Here is a 19,369-nt window from a genome sequence, read left to right on the forward strand (position 1 = left end):
TGCAGGGTTGAAAATAATTAATATATATATATATATATATATATACAGTATACACACACTGTATATTTTTTAAATTAGAGTTTTATCATCTGAAAGTTGAATAAATTAGCGCTTTTCATTCTTGTATGCTTTGTTAGGATAGGACAATATTTGAAAATCTGGAAACTGCAGATTTGCATGGTGTAAAAAAATTTAAATATTGATTAAATCGCCTTTAAAGTTGTCCAAATGAAGTCCTTTGTGACACATATTATTAATCATAAATAAATGTTTATATATTAATGGTAGGAAATTTACAAAATATCTTCATGAAACATAATCTTAACTTAATGCCCGAATGATTTTTGGCATAAAAATTTACAATTTTGACACATACAATTAATTGTTAGCTTTTGCTACAAATATACCCATCCTACTTATGACCTACTTGTGTCCAGGGTCACATATATATCTTTTATGTAGGTAAAATGAATAGATAGCGATATAAACCATTTAAAATAGCTTTTATTTAAAAACATTACATTTTTTGATCCACTTTTTTTTTAAAACATTTATTTATTGAAATTTTACAATTTACAAGAAAACATATAATGACATATAACAATCAAACTATAAAATTTTTAATGCAACAATTTAACAGCCCACAACGGGGGACCACAATGGAAATAAGTCTTTGGGCTCTATTGTGTTATCCCTGACTATTTATGTATTTTAATGTATGACTCAGAGTACTGTTTTATATTTTTATATTTAAGTGGTCAAATAAAATCAATAAATCAATCAATCAATCAATCAATCAGTAATAATAAACCAATGATGTGTTAAACAGTTGAGTGCATATTATCATTTAACCATAATACATTTCAGTGGTTTAAATCAGTCTAAAAATTACACTGTAAATATAAAACAACCAAACACACAAAAATCGCATTTGTTTGATATCATGACATTCCACAACAACAGCTCAGTCAAAAAGTCTCCTGATGAAGCTTTTCTTGGCTGGGGTCATTTTCAGTGTGACCGGTGTCTTGCGATGGGTCATCTTCAATGGGACTTTCTTCAAAGGCAATATCTGGCGTGGTGGTGTCATCTCTTGTTTGGGCAGGCCTCCGTGATCCAGGCAGAAGTACTTGCTGTTGCCTTGCGAGAGTCGCAGCAAAAGGTTTTCGGAGAGCTCCATGCACTGAGCATGAACCCAGTGTCCACCTTCCCCCCTGGAGCAGTAGATCATGGCAGGACGGGTGAGCTCAGTAGAGTAATATGGCTCCCATGTGTTTGGGTCTACCTGGCAGGCGAGGCAACACTTGATCCAGTAACCTGTCTGAGATTCATCCTCCTCGTCTTCCTCGTTGTAGGTGTCACCATCTCCATCGCTGCTGTACTCCAACTCGTGAGGTTCGCGGCCAAAATAGAGCTCCTCCGAGTCCTCCAATGGTGCAGAGTCCTCCAACTCATTGGACTCCTGACTGCAACCTTGAGTTGTTTGATCTCCATCTCGTTCCTGCTGGAAGCTGATTTGGTAGAAATGGTAAGCGTCTGGTGGAGCTGGATTTCCTTCCGAGGGAACGGCAAGAAGCGTGCTTCCTTTTCCCAAGCTTCCCCCGAACCAAGTACGGCTCTGGTTTATTTCACCGGTCCACTGTGGTGGTTCACGTTGCTCCATGTGTACTCCAACATCATCGAGTCCAACATAAGTGCATTCCATACGCTTTTGGGACTCTGATTTGTAACCACCAATAATGATGTACTCATGATAGCCAATAGGAGCGACAATGGCACTGGTAACAGCCAGACCATCCTGGAGAACACTACAGGTCAGGACAGGGCTTCCTAGGAGAAGCTCCACACGTAGACGGATCAGACGAGGAGGTCGACAATCAGAATTGAGAATGTGACCGCCCAGAAAGTAGACACAGTCCTCTCTTGCCAGGGCCACGTGAAATGACTGGCCATCCGTGAGCTCGGGTAGGTTGTGTGCAGAACAGCAACCGAACTCCATGTCAATAAGGAAGACTTGCGGTGGACAGTCCACAACGCTGTTCCAGTTCTGCGTGGTTCTCTCGGCAGGCGGCATGTAGGATCTACCGCCAAATAAAACACAGGCCGTCTTCCCTCTGCTGTGGATCACACTGATGGTGTGGCCGTACCGTGCGCTAGGAACTTCTCCAACCAACTCCTTCTCTTTACATTGCAAGGTGATCTTACGGTTGCATCCCCTGCTGTCCACGCTCAGCATATAGAGACTTGAGGACAGCTCGTTGTTGGGCGTCCGCCCGCCGTGAATGAGGTAACATTCGGGGCTGTCATCGGAGGGTTTAAAATGAGCTATCGCTGGGCATCGAAGGGGAGGAAGATAACAGGAGCTGTTCGAGAAAGAAATGGGACGGAGCTTAAGTTCTCCTTGTTTTAGCCGCACACCAAAAACCCCCGTCGGACATGAGCGTTTTGGCCAGCCCTTTTGGCCGAAGAGGTAAACATCACCCTCCAACTCAAGCAGGGAGCAGCCTGGTTGAATAAGGCTAGCACAGTTTACAGCAGTTAGAGACTGTAAAGTCATCCTTTTGCAGAGAGCTGTGAAAATATAATAAAAAATAATAATATAATAAAAATATAACAATTCTTGTTTCATTTTTAAAGTAATAAATAAATAATTCTGTCATCATTTTCTCATCCTCATGTTGTACTAAACCTGTATGTATTTTTCCCCCTGATGAACACAAAAAATATATTTTAAGAAATTATGGTAAACACACAGCACTAAGTGACCATTGACTTCCATAGTAGGAAAAAAATATTTTGGAAGTATTGTGATAAATGACTAAATGGATTTTTTTTTTATAATTGAACCCATTAAATTCCATCATTTTTTAATTCCTACTATGGAAGTCTATGGTCACTTACTGCTGTGTGTTTACCATCATTTCTCAAAATATCTTCTGTGTTCATCAGAAAAAAGAAATTCATACAGGTTTAGAACAACATGAGGGCGAGTAAATGATGACAGAATTTTCATTTTAAAGTGAACTATCCCTTTAATAAATAACCATAATGTAAAGAATATTCTGTGAAAATATAACCTTGATATCTTTAACATTGACTAGCTAAAGTAATGTCAAAGAATGAAATTATTGTTAAAAAAAGATTAAAATCAAACTCTGATGCTCCTAATCTTTTAGGTTATTAAACTTTAGCGTGGATTTCACAGGCATGGTCACATATTACTAATACGGAACAATATTTAGCAAACCTTGTTTCCCAAAAAGGGGGATGCATTCATACAGCACACGAGTTGTAGTTTTTCTTTATTCAATTTCCCTCAGAAACTGTCGCTAAGGTTGCGATGTAAAGACTACATTACCCAGCATTCAGTGCAACAACCGCTTCCTCTCGCTCTACTTTTGAATGGTAGGTCTGACTTTATCTGTTGATACGCTCCGAACGCTTATATTACTTAACATCTTTACTACCATACAACAATGTTTCAAATTTTTACGGTTTTTTAGACAGAATTTTAATGTCTTTAGGTAATAAAATACGCTAAAAAATATACTATGAACTGCGCAGACTGTCAACACTTGCATAATGACACTATAAAAATCAAATTCGCGGTTTTATATTAAAAAAATATATATATATATAAATCTATTTATGTAACTGGTATATGACATTTTTTGCGATTGTACATTACATGACAGAAAGACTACATTAAGCATTACGTAATATTCAATCTATATAACAATACAGACTCCTAATAAATGTATATTATTGTATATTTCTTACCTCTTTGCCAATGCCCCCCGAAATGTGAGAGCTTATTCTAGATATATAAAAACAAATAGGTTAGTGACAGTGGCTGGGACTCGGTGTTTGTGAAGGTTGACTGGCTCATCTTGAGGTTAACTGCCTGTAACTGCTGTTTTTAACAGGTGGCAGAACACATCACTCAGAGTTTGAATGAAAACAAGCCGAAATTCAGTGCACCATAGGTTGGTGTACTAATGTGCACTTTGCATTAGTGGTCTACAGCTGGTTATGATTCATTCATCTATAGACCCATCAATAGATTCAACAGGTACAGGTCAGATCATACTGTACGACTCGGTACATTGTTGCATTTTACATCACAATTGGGTTGGATGTTACTGGATGGTTGGATGTTACAGGCACTTCATAAGTTTGCATTTTCGTAGGAATCTGAATCATATTGGACTTTGAATCATATTATATTTACATTTATGCATTTGGCAGACACTTTTATCCAAAGCAATTTACAGTGCATTACAAGGCACACATTTGATGAGCATGCGTGTTCCCTGGGATCAAACCCACCAACCTTTTGTGCTGGGAATGCAATGCTCTTTGAGCTACAGGAACATATGATCAACTATTATTCTAAATTAAATTTATAATCAAATATATCAAGTTTATAATTTTTGTGTCTAAATTATTGCAAAGCTGCATCGCAGAATAAACGTTTATGAACAAACAGTAGAGACGTTCGAAAAACAGTATAGAAATAACGAGAAAGCAAAAGAAAACAGAAAGAGTTTGTTGCATGCTAAATGAAATATGACTGAAATAAAAAAGTATTTAGGGTTACAAAGGGGCGGAAAGTTTCTGGTAAATGTCCAGCAACTTTCCATGGTAGCTTAATCTGGGGAATTTTGGAAATATTCCAAATTGGAAATTTTACGGGAATTATTTAGAAATTTAGGGAAATTTATATAAACAATATCATAAACATAAATAAACATTTTGTTTGGTCATAAGCAGACATGCACGCAAGGTAATACAATTTTTTGATAAAAAGTGATATCTTGAGTAATTTAATTGTAAGTAGAACTTTAATTGATTCTTTTCTTGAGTAAAGGCCATTTCACACGGTACCCGGCAAGCGGCGGGATCGCCGCGCGGCTACAGCTTTCTCGTGTATAGACGGTTTCAGCAGTAACAACATAAACAAGCGGCTGTCGTGGTCCACACGTAACTTTCGGTAAACTCCGCTAAGAATAAATAACAACAAAGTTATTTAAACGTAGTTTATTTATATAACAAGCAAAAAAAATAACAACACATAGATTACCTAGGAAACCAAAAAATGTGTTATTTGCGACGAGGCATTTGTTCAAGAGATCAGTTTAGCAACAAGTCAGACCATTATAAAAACAAAACCGGAAAAAAGTTCCGATCCAGACGTGTACCGCCTCAGTGCATGTGCGTCTGATGAAACCGTCTATAGCATTTTGTGCAGCATTTAGTGCAGATATGTTTATCTTCAATGGCGCCTGTCGTGAAGACCCGTGTCTTTAAAAGGGACAGTTTTTGGGGTGCACAGGCAAGGCGTGTGGACCAACTCTGCTTCACCTCTGTATTCGCCCCGTTTTCCCACTTTCCGCACGTCTCCTATAAAGAACTATACACTTGCGGTTGCGACGTACTGTGTGAAACACCCATAACACAAAAGCATAATAAACATTATTATAGTTATTATAATAGTGCTAGCTAGCTAGCTTACATTTAGATATTTGATTTACTGGCTAGCTAGCTAGCTACTGTATTCCCGTGGAAAGTTTCCAGCCTTGAAAATTCCCAGAATTTTGCAACCCTACTAATATTTCAGTTTGTCCCGAAGGACCTTATTAAATTCTAAGAGTTCAGTATTCCCGTTTGATCCCATTATTATGATTATTCCAGATTATGATTTTATAGGAATTTGGTTCTTGTTTATCATTTCTTTTTGTCTTGGCACTGTACTTTGTAGGCAACTTCTTTGGGCAACAACCTGCAACATACACCACAAAACAAGCTCTTCATTATTCATCTGTGATGGGGTATCATGTCATGTGCAATATGTTGTTAAAATCATTTCCCCGTGTATTTGAGTGGTGTGTGATGCCAGGTTTAAGCGAGGAACCGAATGCTTCACTGTCATTACGCCAAATACCAAATGTGAGTCACGCATTGGATTTTGGCAGGGGGTAGTTCGGATGCTCCTTATTTCCCCTAGGCTTATATTTGCATTAACTGTTTTCTGCTCGGCGGCTCTTTAAAGGAAAAATAAGGAGACTGGGGAGAGAAAGCGCATCATTTTTTGTGTTTTGGGGGATGTAAAGATGTTTGTGTGTGAGCCCTCATGCAATTTGTGTATGTGTGTGTGTGATGACAAAACAGCGTGCAAAACAAAGTAACTGTAACCACGAGTGCCTGTAAGAACATTGAAAAACACAAACAGTGGAGCACCTGTGTGTTTGTGAGCCCGTGCTGAAGAGCAGGGCTGTGAAAGAGGACGCTCATCGTCTCCCCTGAGACGTAGCAGCAGACAATAAAGAATTCGTCCGCTGTTTTCGAGCGCTGTGGAGGAGAGCTTTATTCCCCCGTTCAAGCGCACTTACATGCCAATGTTCACGTTTACGAATGCGGTAAAAAAAACCTGTTGAGTTCTGGAGGAGATTCGCATTCGGCTGTGGCAAATGGATGCCTCTCATCCGCACACCGATTAACCTGTACATTTTGGAGTGTCCGACTAGCAAGCTCTTTATTTACTCCTCCCCTTATTGCAGCCGCCTGCTCTCGTCTAAATTTCAGGCGAGGCGCGTCTCAAACGAGTCTACTGTATTTCTGGCAGTGTACCCAGGTGTTCTCAGTCATCCATAGAGTGCATACAAGTTGCATACTGTGCGGAGTACATAAATGCTATACCACTAAAAGAGTACAAGTACAAAGTGTGCTATTCTGAACATGGAGAGAGATGGAGGAAAGAAGAGGGTCAGTGGTACAGCTGACGCTCAGGGCCATGCAAGGATTTGTGCTGTATTATTGATGGAGTGGAGTAATTAGACTCTAGTGTAGCACCTGTTTCGGTCCCGGCTAATGTTGTGCCACCTGAAGATGGTTCTCCCTGGGGCGAGTTCATGATGAATGATACGGCGACAGCTCGGAGGTTCTGACGATCATCATCTCCATTCTTCATTATTTTTTAATGTCACAGCAATCACTGTCCGCCTCTCTTTCCAGCCGTTATTGATTGTAATTAAGTTGAACTTCAAAGTGATAATTTTATTCCAATCAGGGCTAATGCGACTCTAACGCATGTTGATGGATAATGGTGACCTGTTGAGAACTGCGGGATCCATTTTTGCATTTTGTAAATTTTTCACATGCAAACCTTTCTTGTAGCTTTACTTTATTTATTTTTAAACATAATAAAATGTGCACACATGCCAAAATATTTAATAAACACACAGCGTGTTTTATTTTCACTTGATTTAGTTTTTGTGAATTTCTTAAACTCCCCCCTTAAACTCTACAGATCCACCGGCGGTTGCAAAACTAAATTAGAAAAACTAAAATAATTTTTTTTTTGAAGCACAACATTTTCTGTAAAGTAGTGCTGGGTGATAATTCGATAACAGGCACGGGTCCTTGAAATCCTTGAAAGTTTGTGAATCTGGGGGAAAAAATTCAAGGCCCTGGAAAGTTTTTGAAAATATACATACATAGATACATGTAATTACAAGTACTTGAATCTATTTTATGCAAGAAGTTTTCTAAAAAAAAAAAATCCATATTATTCCCTGTGTAGTGTAGGATAATATCATAAAAATTCTAGACGTTTTAAGCACACGTGCTAAACTGTTCGCTTTAAATGCTTATGTCTTCTGTATGCAAACCTTGATTCATACCAAAATGCTTTTTTGCATAGTTGTGTTTGACACATGAAAACGTCTCGGGTTATGTATGTAAGTGTTGTTCCCTGAGAAGGGAACGAGACGGTGCGTCTCCCTTGTCTTACTTCCTGTGTCCCTGTTATGCCGTCTTTGGCAATATTTCAGATTACAATATATTTCCTGGCTCCCACGTCACCCTGTCTTTGTCGTTAAGCCTCGGCATTGGTTGAATTTGATATTCACATTAAGACGCACTTGACTTACCCCTGGATGCGTCCCCAAAGTGTCACCGCAGTGACTCAGCCCGAGTTCCCGCGAAAGGGAACTGTAACAATGTATCTTAAAAGGTAACATTTAGTCCTTGAATTGGACCTGGAAAGTCCTTGAAAGGTCCTTGAATAACGATAATTTTCTCAATATAAATATTATTATTATTATTTTTTGATAAAATGATAATGACAGTTCGATAAGTGGGACACAGCAGTGGGACACTCTTGACATTTATCAGTGTGTATAGCTCGTATATGTATAACACATGCGTGATCACTGAACAGTCCCTCCAGAAAAACGCGATTGTGCGATCGCGCGATATATTGCATAATCAGCCAAAGTCCGCATATTTATGCGGGGCTGCATTTTTTCCAAATATGACGCACTTTCGCCGCATTAATTACATATTTCCGCGCACAAAATATGCGGGGCTTGCATGATTTCATAATCTCCGCATTTTTGTAGCAAGAAGTCACATATATATTAGCAGAAAGTTGAAAAATGTTGCATTTACTTCCCAAAAGCACAGCCGTGTCCTCTATTGCCATGGGAACGTTATAAAGTGACGTGATTATGTGAAGTGAACATCATTGCAGCTTTTGCAAGTTTCTGCAGTTTTTGCAAGTTCCGCAATTTTTGCAAATTCCCGCAATTCCATCGCATAAATTGCATAAATATCCCGCATATTCCATCGCATTTTTTAAGAAAACGTGCCGCAAAATCAAGGATTTTTGCCTGCAACAATCACAAAAAAACTCAGCGTTTTTCTGGAAGGACTGACTAAACTTAGTTTTCTTTCTTGCTTAAGTGAACATAAACAGCTAAATGTTTATCGGTATATTGAAACAAAATTCCACACATTACGTTCAACATTGTGTATTGCGGTTACAGAAAACAAACTAATTTGATTTTCATATTTAACTCTTTCCCTGCCATTGACAAGTTATTTCGTCAATTAGGAGAAAACATTTACCTGCCAATGACGCTTTCCTGATGAGTTTTTACTGTAATCTGTAAATCCTCTATCCACTAGATGGTGCTCTTACTTAATTTATAAAAAATGAAAGCAAACATTATTTGTGAATGTTTTGATAATTGTTCTGAATCTGATCTCTAACAAAAATCTTCCTTTACAAAAATGCTATTATTTCAGATTTTTGCTAAAAACCTACCCATTTGTAAGAGGTTATAAAAAGAGATCAAATGAAGATAAGATGAAACATTTTCCCCGTTTTGCTGGTTTGTTTGAAAGCAGAAGGTCTGTTCTTTCATTTGATATATTTGGATGTTGTTTATATATTTATAGAAGAGAATTTTCCTGGAAGGCATTTTGTAAAAATCACAAAAAATCCTTGCAGGCAACTTTTTAAAAACAGGCTGGCTGGGAATAAGTATCACGCATGCTGATAAAAAATATCTTGTATTGTACTGTAAGTTGCTTTAGATAAAGCATCTGCCAAACGCATAATTGTAAATGTATTTAATAGGAATGACTTGTTTGATTCACTCCAGTCTCCTGTTACTATCCTGTGCGTACACTGTAAAAAGTTTGTTCAACTTAAAAAGTAAGTTACTTGGTTGCCTTAAAATTTTGAGTTAATTCAACTTAACAAATATTATTTGAAACAATTTTTTCTACACAGCAGTTTTGAGTTAGCTAATATTTTTAAGGTGAATTAACTCAAAATTTTAAGTCAATCAGGTAACTTACTTTTTAAGTGGAACCAACAAATTTGTATGGAGCATTGAATTAGCAACGCATACGGTATGGGTTCGATCCCAGGGAACACTGTATTCAATATGACTTTATGCCAAATAATGTTCTTCTCTGCTATTGTGAATGTTAACAGATTGGACAGGATGCCAGGTTTAGTTCAGGGTTCAGATATAGACGACCATGACCAGGCCATCACCGAAGCTCTTGATCAGTTCTGCAGTGCCCCAGAGCAAACCTATGAACAGTTTTTTTCCACCTTCACCTACCTGACCCCAGGTAAGCCTTACCGAATGCCAGTCATGTCTTCTGTCCTCTGATACATCCTCAAATTTCTACCCGTGACCTTCACTGTTCATTCCAACTCCAGAGGATGTGAGGGGTCCACGTGTGACTGCTCACAGAAGACACGGAGACTCGTCCCACAGCAGCCAAGAGGAACAGAGAGAAGATGAAGTGTCAGAGATGGAAAGAGAGGAAAGCACACTGACTACTGATCAGGAAGAGGTCAGTGCATTATAGATCTAAACCTTATAGATCTGAACTGACAGCCCGCTCTTATCAGTCAGATTTTTTCTTTTACCTTTCAATCAAAGTCAAAGTTTCCTGCATTGGCTTTTGCTCTGTTTATCACTTACACACACAAATATGCAGGTTCTTCTGATGTTCTTCCACTTTTTGGGCCTTAAAGTTTAGAGGTTTCAGAGGTTGAAATCACTGGCCTTATGTATTGCAATTTGGCCTTAAAGGGATAGTTTACACAAAAACGTCATTATTTCGGTCATCATTTACTCACCATGAAGTTGTTCCAAAATGTATGTATTCATATAAATCTATAAAAAAGATATTTTGAGGAATGTTTGTAATCAAGCAGTATTCAAGCACCATTGACTTCAATAGTGTTTTTTTCTATGAAGGTCAATGGTGCTCCAAAACTGCTCCTCAAAATATCTTCCTTTGTGAAACCAGAATCGAGCTGGGTAACCTTATCAACCACCTAGCAATGTCCTAAGCAAGCAACCAGAACGTTCAACCAAAGATATTGGATATAAGAAGATTGAGCACTCTTATGAATAGGGGATAATGCAATGCTCAATACTGCCGCTCTGGCGACTAAAGTCCCGCCTTCCAGTTAAAAGAACCAATCATCAATCAATAAAGACTCTCCGGGAGATCTTGCATTTAATCTTGCATGACTGAAATAACTACCCAGAGGCGTTGCAAAGACGGCCGCCGAGTGGTGCGAAGACTTTTAAGAAAGTTTTACTGCGTCTAAAACAGCCTACTTCCATACTTACTATGTAGCAGGCGAAAAACAGTAGGTGAGGCGAGTACTATCCCGCAACCTCCTGAGAGAGAAAGAAGAATTAGAGGTGTTGTTTTATTAAAAAATGTCCAAAAGCGGTAACGCATCTCTATTCAAATGCAAATACATATAGTAAACAAATGCCCCTTGTGTTAAAATTGCACTTGTTTAACGTCATTTCAGTAAAAAATGCACAACTAACTTGTTATCACGACGTCACATGATTTATTATCATGGTGGATGTACTACGTCCGAAATAATTTGTGCAACATAGTACCTACTCTTTTAACGGTCAATGAGTACCTACTGTCACAGTATGCGATTTCGGATGCTGGGTTTGCCTCTACAAACTACAAAGCAATGCCCTAGCAACCACACAGAGCAACCTAGCATCATCATGGCAAACCACTCACATTTTATGCTGAATTCACACCATCAAATTTGTGTCTACTGCATCTAGTTTGCCGCTTGAACATTTTGAATGCATTCGCGTGTCTAGACCGAAATATACGCGCATAAAAAGCAAGCGTTTGAATCGAAATTGACGCACGTCTGAGGCGAAATCCGCTTCTTGTGGGAGCAGCAAGTGCTAGGCGTTTGTCTGTTTGCAAGATGGCTAATGTTGATGCATTCATCGAGAGAGTTACGGCTTTGTATTTGCTCTGGAGATGTTGTCCCGTGTTGGAGCGAGGATCACCCTTCAGGACACCAACTACAGGCGCTCTATCCCGGCTCCTGATTGGTTAACGTGGCACGAATTGACGCCAAAGCTCAAAATTTTCAACTCGGCGTCAGACGCAAATTCGTGTAAAACGTAAATGCACAAAAAACAACATTTTGCGCGTAATGCGTGCATCACGCCAGAAACTCAATTTGCGTCATTCGCGCGAACTAGAGATCTACCGCACCGCGCAAAATGCCTCATTCGTGCCGCGACACCTCCATCTTTACATTGACTTAACATTAATTATACTTAACATTATTATAAATTATATGCGACAAATGCTCTATTCATGGTTGGTGTGAATGCAGCATTAGAATTAGTTGCAACTAAAGGTCTTCTCGGCTCCAAAGAAATGTTCCCGACCCGAAATGACCCGAATCACTTTTTACCCGAACCTGAGGTGCATAAAAAATAAATAAATAAATAAATAAATAAATAAATAAATAAATAAATAAATAAATAAATAAATAAATAAATAAATAAATATATAACCCGACTGCACCCGAATGAAAACAGCAGCGATGTGTGTGCATTTAGCAGCCCCACACGCACCAGTCAGGCAGAAAGAAACCCCGGTGGGCTCGCAACCAATTTGACTCGCTGCTTCAATTATTTTCATTTGTTATCTGATGATGACACCAAAGTAACCGCAAAAATGTACATTCAAAATTGATTGATTGACAGGTCTGTCTCAACAAAAAACAATACCCCCAGCCACATGATGTCACAAGAGCTCTTGGCAAACAAAGGAGGGGTTGGAAAAGGATTTGATGCACACACACAAGATAGTTTGGGTCTTCTCGGGTCTATTTGGCAAAAACACATTCAATTTAATATTATACTCGACCCGTATCCGAGGCACACATGAAACTTTTAGACCCGAACCCTCCTTCAGAAAAATCCTAGTACACCCTGGCAACAGTTTAGCATCATAATGGTCACTTTTGTACTGACATGCACCATTAACATTCCCTCTTTTTATTTTCCCTTTCTCTGTATTTGTCCGCTCTCTCAGTTTTGGACGCTTTCATCGAGATGTGTATTTTGTCATCTGTCCCCACGTCAGCGCTCAACGCTTACGACTTCTGCCTGGCTCGCATATTGATCTTAGCGGGGATTTGACGAGCCGCAACACCAGTTACTGTCAATAACACAAAGCACATCGGCCAACAGCGCAGGCCGCTCAATGCTAAAAGAGATTCTGCCATATTTAGCTCCACACCACCGGGAGAGAAAAACAGTCGTATTGATCGTAATGTCGTTTCGAACGTAATCATGCTAGTTCACTGGGTGCCGGCATTTTTGAGCATCATTAAGTGAAATGAGATGACGAGGGTGAATTTAAGAGCCTGTGTGTGTGTTTGTACTGAAGGTGGTGCTGGATGCTGGTTGTGTTGGAGGAATACTGGGTGGTGCTGCCAGGCCCAATCCAGAAAAACTTGTGAAGGTAAATGATTGGATGTTAAACAGCAAGACGGCTTAATAGGTTTTGGAACAGATCAAATATGTGAAAGCACACCAAGTACTGAGTTAAAATGGCAGAAAGGTCTTTACATTACAGCATGTATGATCAGTTAAAGGGACAGTTTTCCCAAAATGAATCATTTACTCACTTCCACAGTGCCACAAAAATGTCTTTATTCTGTTAAACACAAAGGAAGATATTTGTAGTCAAGCAAGAAACATGAGCACCATTGACTTCCATAGTAGGAAAGAAAAATACTATAAAAATATTAATAATAATAATAATAATAATGGAAGGCAGTGGTGCTTTCTTTGTGTTTAACAGTATAAAGAAATTCATACAGGTTTGTAACAACATGAGAGTGAATAAATGATGACAAAATTTTTATTTTTGGGTGAACTGTCCCTTTAAGACCGATATACTACAGAACATAAGAGAAGTCTCTAGTGAATTGTATCATTCATTATCATTATAATGTATGAAGTACAAAAAAATTATCAAAATTTGATCTGTTTTTTTACTCTTTTTCATGGCAGTTTGATAATTATTTGGGAGATTCGGAGGACGAAGAAGAAACCACTGATGTCACAGGTGTTTATTTTCTATATTTATATGTATGTACTATATGTACAGTGCACATCCTCTTATTTCACAGCTTTAAATGAGATACGATTTTGCAAATCACTGATTCGCATGAAATTCACATACACAGTAATGCAGATTCACATATTAAAATCACCTGCAAAAATAATGCGAATTAATTCTTTTCATATGGATATGTAAGGATTGCATGAGCTCAGCTCACTTTTAATGGATATCATATGCACACTATATTTTTGTAATTAAGGCTGTCGTACGGCTTGATTTAAATATATTACCATTCATTAAACGCATTCAGTGAATGCAAATTTCTAACCCGCTCCCTCGTCGATAGAGCCGGGGGCAAACACTGGCTGTGAGAGGCTTAACGCTCGTCGTATGGGCTTCTAATGAGACGGCACATGAGCCAGCTCTTTTCTTCTGCACCAGACAGACTCATTTAAACTCAAATGACCAGTTTAATAGAAAAATAATAAAAACATTTTTGGATTAGAGAGGCATAATGTTCAGAAGAGGGCCTACCCTTTTTCCCGGAGGTTTTGGGGTCTTCACAACTGCTTTCAAGTCAAGCTGTAATTTTTAACTAAGATTTAACTCTGTATAAATATGGTAGGTTGGATCAGACTTTCTGTCTTAAGGGCTTTTCACACTGCGCTTAACACCAGCTTATCTTTGTCTAAACCCGTTTTAACCGTAGGTTAAGCAGCGTTTCACACTTGTAATTTAGAAGTGGGGTTATCTCTGAAATTAACCCCTGGGTTATGAAACCCTGGATTAGCACCGCTTTTGTGGAGTTGGAATGTAATGACTTAATGCTTAGCACGGACAGTCAATCAGAAAGTGAAAATCACGTACCTCATATCATGATCTGAGTACTGAAAACACCTGAATTGGAGTAAAAATGATATCTCAGGAGACTTAAAACAGCCAATAAAGATTTACGTTGTGACCTGTTCTGTCACTGTAACGGAAGCGTGAAACAACAGTTGGCAACAGATTGCCAAAACCGGTAATCTGACATTTGACCTATTTATAGGCCTATCTATACTACTGTAAAGTAAAGCAGTGATTGGTTAGTGATCAGTTAAGCATTTAGTGTTTGCACATGTGAGGAGTGTGTCTGTCTGACCTGGTGAATAAGTGTAGCATTTTGATTTGGTTGTGTTTGGAAAAGGAAAGCAAGTCACTTCCTCATAGATCTTTGTGTTTTAGGTAGAGAATTGTGTGTAGTGTTTTGACAAAAGTGTTTTATGCAACTGAAAACTGAGTCAAAGGCTGAGAAATAGATTATGGTTTTGAAGATTTGGCATGTAGTTTTGCACTTTGATTGAGAGGTTTCAAAAATTGTGTGACACGAAAAGATTTTGTGTGTAAGGAATCGTAAAAAACTGTAATATCATAAACTAACAATGCACATTTTTGTAGCCTGCGAGCAAAAATGTAAAAAATGCATTTGCGTACTTAAAAAAATAAGGCTCTAATTTAACTAATTTAATTTTATTTTGAAGCCAATAGTAGGCGGTGCCCGCCGTCGCCATGTTGGCTGCGCTTCAACACGCATCCCCCTGGATAACCGAAAATGGGAAATAGGCGGAAAGTGGGTGAAGGTGAGGTGGCTGGTTACTGTAACCATGCCCATCTAGCTCGACTTCAGTGACTGCAATGGCAGTTCACCTGTCACTCAAGTGGCCACGCCCTTAATTATGCAGAACTTTAAGACTTAATATAATTTAAACAGAGGAGTTACAAAAAACATTCACCCCCCACACAGTTGTCATGAAGGGCAAAATAAGTTACAATTTATGTGATAAGTTGAACATAACCTGTTGAAATTGTTTACCTTAATTTGTTAAGTTATATAAAAATATATGTTGATTAGTTAAAGGTCTCGTTCTTTCTGTGTTTTTGAAGCTTTGATTGTGATTGTATTTTTTACACAATTTACTTATCTCTATACTGATGTTTTCACTGTCCTAAAAACAGGTTGATGTCTTTCTTGTTCTATGAAGTCCCTCCTTCAGAAATACGTATCGAGTTCTGATTGTGTAGTTTGTTTAGTGTGTTGTGATTCGATAGGAGCTTAGCTTGCCGTTAGCTTAGCTGGCGACTGACGTATTCCTGTGGGCAGAGTTTATTGAAAAAACTGTTCTACTGACGTCATTAAAGCAGGAAGTAGAGAGCTGTAGTCCAAACCGGACGTTCGCTGTAGGCTTTGAAAGGCGAATTCTGTTAAAGGAAATATATCGCCTGGCAGTGAACTTTGAGCTTTATCATTTTACAGGTATTATTTATGCTATTATAGCAACATTACACACTAACTAGGGTTTAAAAAATGGAATCAGACAGAATGTGACCTTTAACATGGACAATTGTATTGGCATTAACCAAAATGCTGAAAAACTAACAGACGGACGGCCGGTTTGGACTACAGCCCTCTACTTCCTGCTTTAATGACATCACTAGAACAGTTTTTTGACTAAACTCCGCCCACAGGAATACATCAGTCCCCAGCTAAGCTAACGGTAAGCTAAGCTGCTATCGAATCACAGCACACTAAACAAACTACACAATCAGAACTCGTTACGTATTTCTGAAGGAGGGACTTCATAGAACAAGGAATCAGCCCGTTTTGAGGACAGTGAAAACAGTGCTATACAGATAAGTAAATTATGTGAAAAATACCACTTTTATACACGTGAAACGTGGACACATGTAATATTGCGCACTGTAAACACAATCAAAGCTTCAGAAACACAGAAAGAACGTGACCTTTCATTGCTTTTTCATTGCATTCAACGTTATCAAATCTCACCGTATTATAAATGCTGCAAAATATTAAAACTAGAAAAATAAAACTACATGAGTTAACCTCACAACTAGTCGTTTATGGCCTGTGGTGTTTTTTGTGATCAAAGGGGTTAATACAGAAGAAGGGAGAGGTATGTAAAATTCATTAGGTGTCGTGGTTAGAATGCCAGTCAAACCCTCTGAATAACAAAAAGGTGGATGCAGAACTTTAGCGTAATTAGCATGAATAATCACGCCACTGCTGGGCTTTGCAAAAAATGGAGAGCGCCAAGTTAGAGAGAAAGTGAAGGCGGGCGCACAACTCGGAGACGACAGCAATAATTGCCTTTACATCGAGGTTTAATGACCGGCCTTTGCCGTCCAAAGGAATCTTCAGTCGGGTCAAGGGGAAGGTGGCGTGAAGGCGGCCTTGTCAAATCCGATCAAGGGCCGGTGGTCTAATGGCAGGGTACCTGCGGTTTTAATGAAACGCCTCTCCGCGCCAGTCAAGGGGGCTTATGGCCTTCAGAGTCATTAGCAGTGAAAATCTCCTTTCTGTGTTTCCTTTATGATCTTGTTTTCTTGGTGGGGATTTTTTGAAGATCACAGTGCACAAATGGAAAAATGCATGCTATGCCGTCAGATGCCTGGTCTGCATTTAGCAGCTGAAAGTATGAATTTCACTGTGTTGGTAATTGGATGTTTAATTAAGATCAGCATCCGTCGCATTTCTGCCAAGTGCGATGTCTCTCTCAAACACACAAGAACAAGATAAAAAGTAGATACATAAAAGATACACAAAAATCATTTTATTGATATGTTTACTTACAGGGTTAGTTTAAGCAAGATTTTCTTCGTTTAAACTCTGAATCATTGAGTGCAGGGGCCATAACTGTGTTTTGTCTGAAATAAATCAAGTACTAGAACAGCTTTATAAGTATTAAATAGTAAATAATAAAGTGTATTATCCATGCAAATGTCTTTTTGTGTGATTCGTCCACTTTTGCCAGGCACATCTGTATTACCTGGTGAAGTTGAAGAGCATCTAGATGCGTCTGCTTCATCTCTCTGTCATCACACGCTGTTGGAGATGTCATCTACTTTCACAGACCAAAGCACAGACAAAACACAAACTGCTGAGGATCAGGTACACACAACGACTGTATTTCACATGAACTCCTATAGCATAATTGGTATTGCATTGCGTCAGCAACAAATAATTGTGTGTTAGATTCTCCGGAAACGCACGTATTGATAAAAATGTATGCCTTGCATGACGTTTCTTTAGATGAAAGCATCTACCAAATGCGTAAAACCTTGAATTAACCTGCTATATGATGTCTTTGTCTTTATAGAATGAAAGCGATATGGTTCTTCCTTTTCATCTGGATGAGAACTTCGATTACGACACCGTCGTGCTGACTCGCAAACATTCGATCCGAGAACAAAACCATAGACCATCTTGAGCTTAATTGGAAATAGTAAGACTGGCAAAAGCTTTTAACAACTCTGGTTTTACAGAGTAAATCCTCATTAAGAGGGTCAAATGCGTTTTTTTTGTTTTGGCACTAAAAGGAGGAGAAAGGCGAAATGGCTGTTTTGAAAATAAATCAGGAGTTTATCACACATGTCATTGTGTGAAGCACCAGTTTGAAGGATCTTCAGCACCATCACTCAACTAAGTCTTCAGACGCTTTTTACTTCATTAAAACTAATCTGAATCCATCTGATTCACTTTTATGAGTTTCATAACGAACCATTACATGATCAGTACTAAGTTGAATAGACTTAATTTTATCTACAGTATCAGGAACTGATTGCACCGTGAAAAATTACACAGTAAAGTCTCTATTAAAGAAAATGTTGTCCTCATTTGTTCGCCCTTAAGTTGGTCCAGGCCTGTATACATTTCTTTGTTCTGTTTTGAAAAATATTTGTGATAAAAAAATAAAAATCTGGAGCACCATTGACTTTTATTCACTAATGGTTGGGTAACTATAACCCAGCAGTCGGTTTAAAACAACCCAGCAGTTGAGTCATTTTAACCCAGCAGTGTGTTTTGTGCAATACGGACCCAACCCTGGGTTGAACCAATACAGCACTTTTTAGAGTGTAGTATTTTTTCCTACTATGTAATTCTATGGAGCCCCAGATCAGGAGAAAGCGACTCGTCTGGAAGGGAACACAGTACTACGTGAGTTTGCTATATACCTCGTTTACCTTGCTTTTCTATTGCCTAGACTACTATCTGTTGTGATTTAAGAAAACTTGCTTGCTTGTTTAGTTAATATACTTGATTGACTATTAAGTGTTATAGTTTGGCTCTGTTTGTATTTGTTAGCTCGTGTTAGCGTGTTCTGTTTTTCTCTGTTAGCAAGTGCTTGCTTTATTTACTTATGTGCTCTAGCTAAAGTTTGTTTTTATTGCACTTCATTCGTTTTTTTATTGCACTTTATATCACTTAAAGCGTGTAGTGACTAGATCGCAGTTTCAATACGTGTACCAGTGACATCATTCAGGCTTTTGTTTTGCTAATTGCTAAGCCGTGTCCAGCTCTTTAAATTAGCTGGGGTTTACACTTTTACTTAAACCGTGCATCAGCGCTGGCGACAACCCTCGTGTGCAGCCCGCCTTGTGTAAAAACCCATGAGTGTTAACACCTGAGATTCGAGACCTATGAGTGTAAAGACCCGCGACTCTTCCTGTGCGACTCAAGACCTACGAGTGTAAAGACCCGCAACTTTTTCTGCGCAACTCAAGACCTATGAGTGTAAAGACCGGCGACTCCACCTGCACGACTTCAGACCTAAGAGTGTAAAGACCCGCAACTTTTCCT

At 38.7% G+C, this 19,369-nt stretch overlaps 2 protein-coding genes across 7 annotated transcripts; one reads left to right on the forward strand and one right to left on the reverse strand.

Annotated features, from left to right (window-relative positions):
- Positions 1–549: 549 nt before the first annotated feature.
- rag2 (recombination activating gene 2) lies at positions 550–3,932 on the reverse strand. Its single transcript, XM_055192999.2, has 2 exons — positions 3,781–3,932; positions 550–2,571 (listed from the first exon to the last, which is right to left on the reverse strand). The coding sequence occupies exon 2, from the start codon at positions 2,555–2,557 to the stop codon at positions 965–967; it is 1,593 nt and encodes a 530-aa protein (XP_055048974.1). The 5' UTR covers positions 2,558–2,571; positions 3,781–3,932; the 3' UTR covers positions 550–964.
- On the forward strand, positions 3,290–18,258 carry iftap (intraflagellar transport associated protein). 6 transcript variants are annotated; one of them, XM_055193003.2, is made up of 7 exons: positions 3,290–3,405; positions 9,788–9,930; positions 10,022–10,158; positions 13,054–13,128; positions 13,683–13,737; positions 17,544–17,680; positions 17,889–18,258. In XM_055193003.2, exons 2-7 carry the CDS (start codon positions 9,798–9,800, stop codon positions 17,997–17,999), a joined length of 648 nt encoding a protein of 215 aa, XP_055048978.2. In that variant the 5' UTR covers positions 3,290–3,405; positions 9,788–9,797; the 3' UTR covers positions 18,000–18,258. The 6 variants fall into 6 exon arrangements, with proteins under 6 accessions (XP_055048978.2, XP_055048977.2, XP_073724639.1 ...); XM_055193002.2 differs by lacking the exon at positions 3,290–3,405 and adding an exon at positions 3,931–4,072; XM_073868538.1 differs by lacking the exon at positions 3,290–3,405 and adding an exon at positions 3,931–3,986.
- The last annotated feature ends 1,111 nt before the right edge of the window (positions 18,259–19,369 follow it).

This window comes from Misgurnus anguillicaudatus, chromosome 6, assembly GCF_027580225.2.
Source record: "Misgurnus anguillicaudatus chromosome 6, ASM2758022v2, whole genome shotgun sequence".
Lineage (NCBI taxonomy): Eukaryota > Metazoa > Chordata > Actinopteri > Cypriniformes > Cobitidae > Misgurnus > Misgurnus anguillicaudatus.